General features: G+C 47.6%; 1 protein-coding gene across 1 annotated transcript; it reads left to right on the plus strand.

The window, feature by feature from the left end:
- Positions 1-378: 378 nt before the first annotated feature.
- LOC148879829 (protein BPS1, chloroplastic-like) lies at positions 379-3,254 on the plus strand. The gene is made up of 2 exons (XM_088961538.1): positions 379-759; positions 2,037-3,254. The coding sequence occupies exon 2, from the start codon at positions 2,049-2,051 to the stop codon at positions 3,117-3,119; it is 1,071 nt and encodes a 356-aa protein (XP_088817664.1). The 5' UTR covers positions 379-759; positions 2,037-2,048; the 3' UTR covers positions 3,120-3,254.
- Positions 3,255-10,654: the final 7,400 nt, after the last annotated feature.

Consider the following 10,654-nt stretch of genomic DNA (forward strand, 5'->3'; position numbering starts at 1 on the left):
TCACATACACATCCTACCATGCATTGGGAACATCTTCTAGTTATTAATTACTATTCATGGGAGATATTTCCAATGCATGATGGATATGCATGTGAGGCGCTCATTTGTGAGGAGCAGATCCCGTCTCCAAATGCATAAAAAACAGAATAAATTACGTTGCATTCTACATTTTCGTAATTGTATTCCTTCCAAACTGAGCCGAAGGGCAAAATAGAATTAACGTGGCCCGACCACATATAGTTGGAGAAGGGCAAGACTGAGGTGAAAATGACGATGACAAGTTGACAACATCCCCACCTTCCGTTTCCCGTTTCCGTGGCCAACCAAGTTTGAAAAATTCTCACTATATCTTTCGTCGTCTTCGTAACACTCCAATAAACGAAGCAGAAGAGAAGCCCACTAATCCAGCCCAAAACCAAAATATATAAAAAAAAAAAAAGGAGAACGTGTCTTGACTATTGACAACTATTCGATGCATCTTTGATCCATCAATCTTGACGGACATTGCTCAATATAATCAATCTGAACCATTAATCTATGATCTGGTTATTATATATGGGCCAGGCGAGGAATTAATCTGAATCCTGAAGGTTCGATAGATGATAATCATTGAGGACCACTCACTATATCACCACCCCGAACCTTTACTTTCCTGAAAGATTTTCAACGCCGAAAGATCAAGATTAGCTCATAGTTGTTTAACGCGTCTGCAACTTCTTCCTCCTCTCTGTGGTTTTCGTTCCGTTAGCATCGATTCAGGTATGAAATTCTCGTCCTTGATTCTATACATACCGTGGATCTATCTTTCTCCGGCGATGCCTTTTAGAAAGTTGATCCTTCTTCTTAGATTGAATTAGGGTTTGAAGTTTTCGTTTGATTAGGGTTCTTGTGTTATTTCATTTTATGTTGGCAATCGTTCGGATTTCCCCCATACTTTGTGTTTTTGTTAGTTAAGCAGTGGATCTGTCCATCACCATGAGAACTTATCCGATTTCCCATACCCTTGTTCATGTGATGATGTTGTTTTGAATTTTATTCAATTCTGTGAAGATCTCTTTGTTTCTTGCTGGATCTACGATCTATCTATGGTATTCAATCTAGCCCTGCTGGTTGGTTCAATTAAAATGATTAATTCGAAGAAACGGTTATTAAAAAGTACAACAACAGTATTGAGCAAAATCGATCTGATATTTTATCTTTATCTTTTAGAAGGTTCAAGTACTGGTTCTTCTAAGAATCGTTTGGAACTCTCGTGGGGCCTGTAGATGCACATCGGGGCTAATGGTTTCTTCCGCCCACCCAATCCTCCTCCCCGAATTGCATGGGTTTATATTATTTGGATGTAAAACCACGCCATTCAATATGAAGTAATCACAATCATAATAATAAGATTATTATTTTTAGGGGGGGGGGTATGGGGTTGGGGGTGGGCTATATCACAAACCCCCCCAGTATGTGCTGTTATTTGTTTTGGACTTGTATGGAGATGGGGTCTCAATTTTTGTGCAAATAAATGGGAATCAATCTGATGTTCAAATTGATCCTTGATTATATCTTGCCTGTAATTGTGGTTTTCAGAATGAAACCATTAACATTGTGGCGTACTATTCCAAGCAATCTGTTATTTAACAATGGGAAAAAAAGAGCTACTCTTAATGTTTGTTCCATAATACTAGCCATTACTGTTTCTTGTTCATTAGTATTGGTTTACTGTTATTTCTGTAACACCTTTTTTATCAAATCAAATACTGGTATTGCATATTCATTTGGTAAATTTATTGAATTCTAATGGTCTTTTTAACTGTTAGAACAGTATATATATAAAATTCTGTCTTCAATTCTATTGTGTTTCATATCTGCTTTAGCGAGATTAGGGCACAATGTGCATCTTGGCCATTTGTAATATTGTATAAACAAAAATTATCTCTCTCTCTCTCTCTCACACGCACACACACACACACACACACATATTATTGCCTTTGTATCGTGATATAATTTTTCCTTTCTCTTAAAAATTAGTGTTACTCTTTGTACAGTTACATATTGAAATGAGCCGTCCACACGACGGGAATTCACCTTTCTTTCCTTTTGGAAACCCTTTTCGGATGATATTTCCAAAGGGATCTTACTTGTCTCCAAGGATTCTGGCACTGTTAAATTCCTTTGAAGAAACATTGGCGGAGAGACTGAAAATGCTCAAGCCGAAGGACCATGGTGACATTCTTAGCTTATCATGGATGAGTTTAGCAATGCAATTACTTTCTGAGACGCATACAGACATCAAAACCCTGGTTACTGATCTTCAGTTTCCTGTTTCTGATTGGGATGATAAGTGGATGGATGTTTACTTGGACAACAGCATCAAGTTACTTGACATTTGTATTGCTTTTAGTTCTGAGCTCTCCCGACTTAATCAAGGACAGCTCTTGCTTCAATGTGTCCTGCATGTATTGGATGTATCTAGTACTTTCCCATCCAAGGAACAGCTCATGCGTGCCCATTCTTCTATTAGTGACTGGATGCAAAGAATACACTTGAGAAGCCCAAAACTTGAAAATTGTGCTGTTATCTTACATGAGCTTGCTGAATCTCTTCACCTGCCTAAGATTAAGAACTCAGCCAAAGGAAAGGTTTTGATGCGGGCCATGTATGGGGTCAGGATAGAGACGATATTTGTTTGTAGCGTCTTCACAGCAGCTTTCTCAGGATCTGCGAAACCATTAGTAGATTTGCATGTTTCTGACAAGTTCTTGTGGGCAGAGGTGTTCAATGAATTGCAAGGTGATGTAAATGGGGGTATAAGTAACTTGTTTTCCAAGGAAGGTATCACGATTTTGAAAGATCTGGAAGCAGTTGAAACAAGTGTGAAGCACTTGTATCAAATGACTAGTGCAGATGGTCTTACAGAAACAGATAAATTGCGAAATTCGGTTTTGGATTTGGCAAAATGTGCAGATGGTCTTTCGCAAGGGCTAGATCTTCTTTCAAAAGAAGTAGAAGGCTACTTTCAGAATGTTTTAACAGGCCGTGATGCTTTGCTTTGTAACCTAAGAGTAGGTGGTACCGAGTCTGAGCCACAAAGACAAGAAAATAGTGTTGAAGAGCAGGTTGTGAGATAATCTGAGGAAGCTAGCATCTCTTTCTACACATGTAATGTAATGTAGCATTATCTGTTTTCTGATTGCTTGTTATATGTACGTAATATATGAGTTTTTTAGTGAATCAAATACCAAAGCTTTTGTACTGTTTGCGTACTCCGTTCTGTTTCTTGTTGCCACCATAGTATTTAACTTGCAGGGAATCCAGGGATGGCCTACCACCCACATATTCTATTCTCCGTTAATCGACAAAGTCAAGAGTTGCAATATGATATACCGAGGGGTTAAAATCTCTCACCACCTAATTCGGACATTCTGCGCATGCTATTTTTAACCTTGAAGATACCTTTTTACCGTTACTTTTAACCACAAGATTAAGGGTGGTCTATTATCGAAATCAAAATTTCTTGGGTCTATTCCCATACTCTGTTTTGTTTGGATCAGATACTGATAGGAATCAGAATGGAAATTAAAAATCAGTTGGAATGGAAAACCAGTTGGAATGAAATACCAGTTTGGAATGAGATTTCATTCCAACTGATAGAGCACATTCCAAAAACTTGTGCAGATCCATCCTGTATAGAGCACAATCCATGCAAAAAAAAAAAAAAGTTACGAGTAATACAAAACCAACCATGTTGTGAAACATTCTTGATAAATAATCACCTGATTGGTTACCATTTTTATGGAAATGCTTTTCTTTAAAGACAATAAAATGGTAATTTCTTTTGGTAAAAAGAAAATGCGATTTTCGATTTATTGGTTACAAGCTTTTCAGTATTATATCTTTCTGGTATTATAGTTTAACCTTTAGGTTATGTTCGATTTTCGGTAAGTTTTACTAGTAAATGCAATTATCTGGGTAAATTTTTCCTGAGTAACACTTACCCGGATAAGTGCATTTATCCATGTTCTTTTATTTCCAATATAAATGAGGCAATGACCATTTTAGCCATACAAATCTATTATTAAAAGGAACACTTTTGTAGTGTTGGCAATTTTTCTCCCAAGTGGGAAGGTTATTTACTTACTTAGGAGTACTCATGAAAAGAAACTTTCTTAATCCCCATATAAATCTGAAAAAATAACATGGGATTTTTTATCGGAACCTGATGAAGGAAGATTTGGCCCGACCTCTTTATTATGAGACATGTGGCAGAAACGACAGTTCGGCAAAAAGGGGCCAAGCCTAGGCGGGAACAAGGGCACACTTCACCGAACTAACCCCCCTTGTAACAGCTCAGGACAGACTTCGCCGAACTAACCCCCCTTGTAACAGCTCGGGACAGACTTCGCCGAACTAACCCACCTTGTAACAGCTCGGGATAGACTTCGCCGAACTACCTTGTAACAGCTCGGGATACACTTCACCGAACTGACCCACCTTGTAACAGCTCAGGATAGACTTCGCCGAACTGCCACCTTGTAACAACTCGGGATAGACTTCGCCGAACTACCTTGTAACAGCTCGGGATACACTTCACCAAACTGACCCACCTTGTAACAGCTCGGGACAGACTTCGCCGAACTACCTTGTAAAAGCTCGGGATACACTTCGCCGAACTGACCCACCTTGTAACAGTTCGGGATGCCTCCGAGCTCAAGACCGCCTCGCTCAGCACTTCGCATCATCTTCTGGGCACCAAAGCCAAACAAGTCGTACCATGCCTGACACCAGGGAAGTCCGTGCCCGAGGGCGCCACGCCTGACTGACTTGGGGTCTGACGTTTGGCAGCAGCACTCTAAACGGCCACCTGCCACCGCCACTGACGCCGTCATCTCCAGTTAGACGGTTAGGCAGTGACAGTTCTGTCTCAGCAGAAGGGATGACGACCGAGTTGACAAGCGCAAAGGTAATCATACCCGATCTGACAAGGGCCTCGGGACAAGTACACGAAGTGACTATAAGAGCCCCCTGCCCCCCGACAACGGAGGTATGCAAACTTTGCGCTATCTGGTATTACCTTGCTTTTGAAGGATTCTAACTTGAGCTTCGGAGCCTCTACACCGGGTCCCCCCCCGGAGCTTTCCCATCTCTTCCATTTCAGGTTCCCTGCTACCCCGTTCAGAAGCAAGGCAGCGGACAGCTAAGACCAGCCAGATCGTGCTCCATCAATTGGCGTCGTCTGTGGGAAAACACTTCAAAAAGCCTCCCTCCAAACTTCGATACCCCCTTTTTTCTTCAAAAAACCCAACACTCATGGCCTCCTCCAGCAACATCGGACGTGGCACAGAGACAAACGCCACCGGGGAGCAACTTCAGGTCCCTGTAGTGTGCGTTGGACAGTTCACCATCTCCCTTTCGGCGGATGGGATCCCCATCCTGAACACGCCACAAGCAGTGGCACCCGTAAACCCTCCTACCACAAACGTCCCCTTTCCTCTCCCCATTGAGACAACCTTCACTGAACCAACTGCCGTCCCCCTGGCAGCTAGCCAAGACCGATCGGAGGACCTGATGCAGTGCATGCGGGCAATGCAAGCCCAAATGCAACAGTTCCAGCAACACCAGCTTCACCAGCACCAAGTGTTGCACAACATCTCCTAGTATCACTATCAACAGCAGTTCCCCCAACTGCCACTGAACCAACCACTACTTCCACCTTGCCACCCCGCTCCGAGGCCGGTCAAGGCCTCCCCGCAGGATGGGCGCCCCCGCCAGGCGAAGGCCTCCCGGCCCCAAAACCACCCCAACAGCCAGGCCTCGTCCCCAGGCCGAAGAGAGAAAAATGTCATCCCCGCCTCGCAACCCGCGGGTGGGTCGGGAACCTCGCCCGCGAGGTCGGCACCCCGGCGCTCCAAGCCCGAGCTCCCGCTCACCGAAAATCGATTTAGCACCCTGGCGGTGGACTACCAGCATTCCGGGCCCATCGAGCTCGGTAACACGGAGGCCAGCAGCGCCAGCACAAGGCCCGCTCAACGGCGAAGGCGCCGGCGAAGTCGCCAAACCGCCACCCGCGCCTTGTCGGAATTCAGAGGCAAAGCCACGAGCTCGGACGAGGTAGGGGCTACCCTGGCTCTCTCCGTTCCTTCCCCCCTCGCATCGGAATTCCTGGCGGTCCCCTTACCCAGAGACTTCAAATTCCCACCTCTGGACAAATACGACGGGTCCTTCGACCCCAACGACCACGTTGACGCCTTTCAGTCGCAAATGCACCTCACCAGGGCTAGCGAATCGTGCATGTGCGTGGCCTTTACCACCACCCTCAGGGGGGTAGCCCGCACTTGGTACAGGAACCTGGCCCCCGGGTCGATAAAGTGTTGGGCCCAGTTCGTGCAAGTCTTCACCACACACTTCGTCACCAGCCGACGGTGCTCCAGAATAGAGGAAAGCATCTTCGGAGTGGTCCAAAGGGAAGGAGAATCTATTCGGGGCTACATCAAGCAGTTCAACGAGGCATGCTTGCAAATACCGTGGTTGGACCCCGCAGTGCAGCTCGCGGCGGCCAAAAGAGGGGTGACGCACAAAGAGTTCAAATGGCACATGGTGGCCAACCAGCTCGCGACCGTGGCCGAATTCCTCAAACTCGCGGATAAGTTCATGAGGACAGAGGAAGAGATCAACCAATGAACCGAAGGCGGGAACGAAAAAAGAAAGAGAGAAGGCGAGCCCTCCAACCCAGTGAGTAGAAAAAACCCGACCCGGGAGCCGAAGCCGAACTAGTCCTTCCGAGCCCCCTAGCAGTTCGAACGGACTACACGCCGTTGAACACGAGGCGGACAGAGATCTTAATGATGATCAAAGACGCTCCGTACGTTAAGTGGCCACCTCGCCTGAAGGGAAATCCGAACGATAGAAACAAGAGTTTGTATTGTAGTTTCCATAGAGACCACGGTCATAGCACCGAACAGTGTAATAACCTCCGGGACGAGATAGAGGGACTCATCCGTCGCGGGTACTTGAGAAACTTTGTACAGCACAACAATAACAATAAAGCAGGTCGGCAAGGGGAGCACAAAAAGGATGCACCCGAGTCTAGCAACAGACATGTCGAACCGTTGCAAAAGCAGCCTCCGGAAGAGAGGCCAGTTCGGGGAACCATCCATGTAATAGTGGGAGGATCGGTGGTAGCGGGGTGTACCGCGGCAGCAGCCCGGACTTCAGTTCGCGAAGCGGCCCTCGAAGAAAGGAACCCCCCAAAGAGACCAAAGACCGAAGAACCAATCTTTTTCACGGAGGACGACGCGCAAGGAGTCCACTACCCCCATGATGACGCGCTTGTCATTAAGCTAAGGATCAGCGATTTCGAGGTCAGGCGCGTACTCGTAGATTCGGGCAGCTCAACAGACATCCTCTTCAAATCGGCATTTGACCAGCTGCAGTTAAAGAGGAGCGAGCTGAAGCCCGCGAACACTCCCCTGGTAGGTTTCAGCGGAGAGGAAGTTAGGCCCCTCGGAAAAGTAACTGTCCCTGTGGAAGTCGGCACATGGCCTTGTGCGGTCAGACTCAACCATGATTTCCTGGTAGTCGTGACCCTCTCCCCACCTACTATTTGGCCATGAAGTTCCCTACGGACTTCGGTATAGGGGTAGCACGGGGCGACCAACTCAAGTCCCGCAAATGCTATGTTGCCGCCCTAAAGGGAAAAACCAAGGCGGCCGACGACCTCGAGCTGGAGCGGCCGGCGGAGCAAGGTGAGGAGCGAGCTTCGCCCACGGAGGAAACAATCGCAATCCCAACTTCAGCTACGGACCCAGCTCGCACACTAAGCATCGGAGCTTCCATCGAAGACCCCCTACGAGCCGAACTGGTGAGTTTTTTACTTCAAAATTTAGATATTTTTGCCTTGTCCGCGGCCGACATGCCCGGCATTAGCCCCGGACTGATAACTCACAAACTTAATACTGACCCTGTAGTCAGACCCGTTAGACAGAAGAAACGCAACTTAGCCCCAGAACGCTGGAGAGCGGTCGACGAGGAGGTTGAGAAGCTCCTAGCAGCAAACTTCATAAGGGAAGTCCACTACCCGAGCTGGGTGGCCATCCCGGTGTTGGTAAAAAAGGCAAGCGGCAAGTGGCGCATGTGCGTCGACTATACCGACCTGAACCGAGCTTGCCCGAAAGATTGCTTCCCCCTCCCCAGAATTGACCGCCTAGTGGACGCGACCTCGGAAACGAGTTGTTAAGCTTCCTGGACGCCTACTCGGGCTACAACCAAGTCAGGATGGACCCATCCGATGAGGAAAAAACCAGCTTCATAACCGAGTTCGGCCTGTATTGCTACAAAGTCATGCCCTTCGGACTAAAAAACGCCGGGGCAACTTTCCAAAGACTTGTAAATAAGCTATTTCGGCCACTGATTGATACGAAGATAGAGTGCTATGTAGACGACATGGTCGTCAAGACTCAGTTTTCACAAGAGTTAATACAAGACTTAGATTCTGTTTTCCAAATCCTGCGTCACTTTAGCATGAAGTTGAATCCCAATAAGTGTGTCTTCGGTGTCACCTCGGGCAAGTTCCTAGGCTACATTGTCAATCGGCGCGGTATTGAGGCCAACCCGGACAAAATAAAAGCCATTCTAGATATGAAACCACCTCGGAAAGTAAAAGAGGTTCAGAGGCTAAACGGCCGCATAGCCGCTCTAAGTCGCTTCTTATCTAAGTCAGCAGACCGCTGCCTACCCTTCTTCAAGGCAGTCAAAGGCAAAGGGTTCGAATGGACCCAGGACTGCCAGTTCGCGTTCGACGAACTAAAAGGTTACCTCGCTAGTATACCAACCTTAGCCCGGCCCGAGGTGGGCGAGGTCTTACAACTGTACCTCTCGGCGAGCGACGAGGCGGTCAGTTCGGTACTAATAAAGGAAACAGATCGGGTCCAACGACCCATATATTATGTTAGTAAAATTTTGCAGGGAGCAGAGGCAAGGTACCCGGAGATAGAAAAACTAGCATACGCCCTAGTAATAGCAGCTCGGAAACTCTGCCCGTACTTCCAGGCTCACACCGTCATCGTCCTAACTGACAAACCTCTTAGACAAGTTTTACTCAAACCCGATGTCTCCGGTCGACTGACGAAATGGGCCATCGAACTCAGCGAGTACGACCTCTAGTACAAACCGAGAACCACCATCAAGGCCCAAGCTTTGGCAGATTTTATCACCGAGTGCACTTTCAGCCACGAAGCTCCACAGGTCGAGCCCGAGGTCCCCATTTGCGGTGAACCTGGAGCTCCTGAGCCCATAGAGTTCGAACCCCGTGAAGTAGCACCCAGTGTGGCATCTCTCCTGATCAGGCGAAGAGCAAATTGGGATGAGGAGCCCTGGATCCTTCACGTGGATGGTTCCTCGAACCGGCAAGGCAGCAGAGCTGGAATAGTCTTGTGCGGCCCGAGCGGCACAAAAGTAGAGTACGCACTACGCTTTGAGTTCGCAGCATCCAACAACAAGGCAGAGTACGAAGCGCTAATCGCCGGGCTGGACCTAGCGCGAAAGGTTAAGGCAAAACACCTGGTCATCTACAGCGATTCTCAGCTCGTGGTAAACCAAGTTACCGGCGAATACGAAGCACGCGATCTCTCCATGATCGCATATTTGGCCAAAGTAAAAGAAGCCTTGCTCAACTTCCGGTCACACATCATCAGGAAAATCCCGAGGTCCGAAAACACTGAGGCCGACGCCCTATCTCAGTTAGCCAGCACGAGCCACAACAATATGAGAACTGTGTACATAGAGGACTTACCTCGGCCTAGTATTCTCGGGGGGACAGAGGAGGTCGCTCCCATCTTAGAAGCAGAGCCGAGCTGGATCAATCCACTCGCGAGCTTCCTGATAAACGGAACCCTCCCTACAGAACGCAGTGCGGCCAAATATGTCATAATAGACGAACGGTTATACCGACGGTCGTACACGCTCCCCTATTTGCGGTGCCTGCGACCTACCGAAGCCGAGTTTGTACTCCGCGACACTCATGAAGGCCTGTGCGGCGGACACTTGGGGGGCAGAGCACTCGCCCAAAAGGCACTTTGACAAGGATACTACTGGCCAACGATGAAGGCAGAAGCTGTCGAGCTCGTCAGAAAATGCGACAAGTGTCAGAAGCACGCTAACATCCACCATCAACCTGCCTCCGACCTCAAATACCTCGCCAGCCCGTGGCCCTTTGCACAATGGGGCATCGACCTCCTTGGGCCATTCCCACCAGCAACAGGCGAAAGAAAATTCTTAGTTGTTGCGGTAGATTATTTTACGAAGTGGATAGAAGCCGAACCTCTGGCAACTGTCACGGCTCGAAACATACAGAACTTCTTTTGGAAGAACATAGTATGTCGGTTCGGGTTACCTCGGGTTCTAATCTCCGACAACGGCAAACAGTTCGAGGATATCAAGTTCCAAGAGTGGTGCCAGAACATGAGGATTCGGCAAAATTTCACATCAGTCGCACACCCATAAGCAAACGGTCAGACGAAAGTAATGAACAGAGCCATCCTGCGCGGACTGAAAGCACGTCTGGATCGAGCTAAGGGATTGTGGGCCGAAGAGCTACCAAGTGTCTTATGGGCTCACCGAACGACCGAAAAAGCAGCCACGGGAGAAACCCCCTTCAACCTCACCTACG

Source organism: Nelumbo lutea, chromosome 1 (genome assembly GCF_056320005.1).
Source record: "Nelumbo lutea isolate HS-2025 chromosome 1, American lotus-T2T, whole genome shotgun sequence".
NCBI lineage: Eukaryota > Viridiplantae > Streptophyta > Magnoliopsida > Proteales > Nelumbonaceae > Nelumbo > Nelumbo lutea.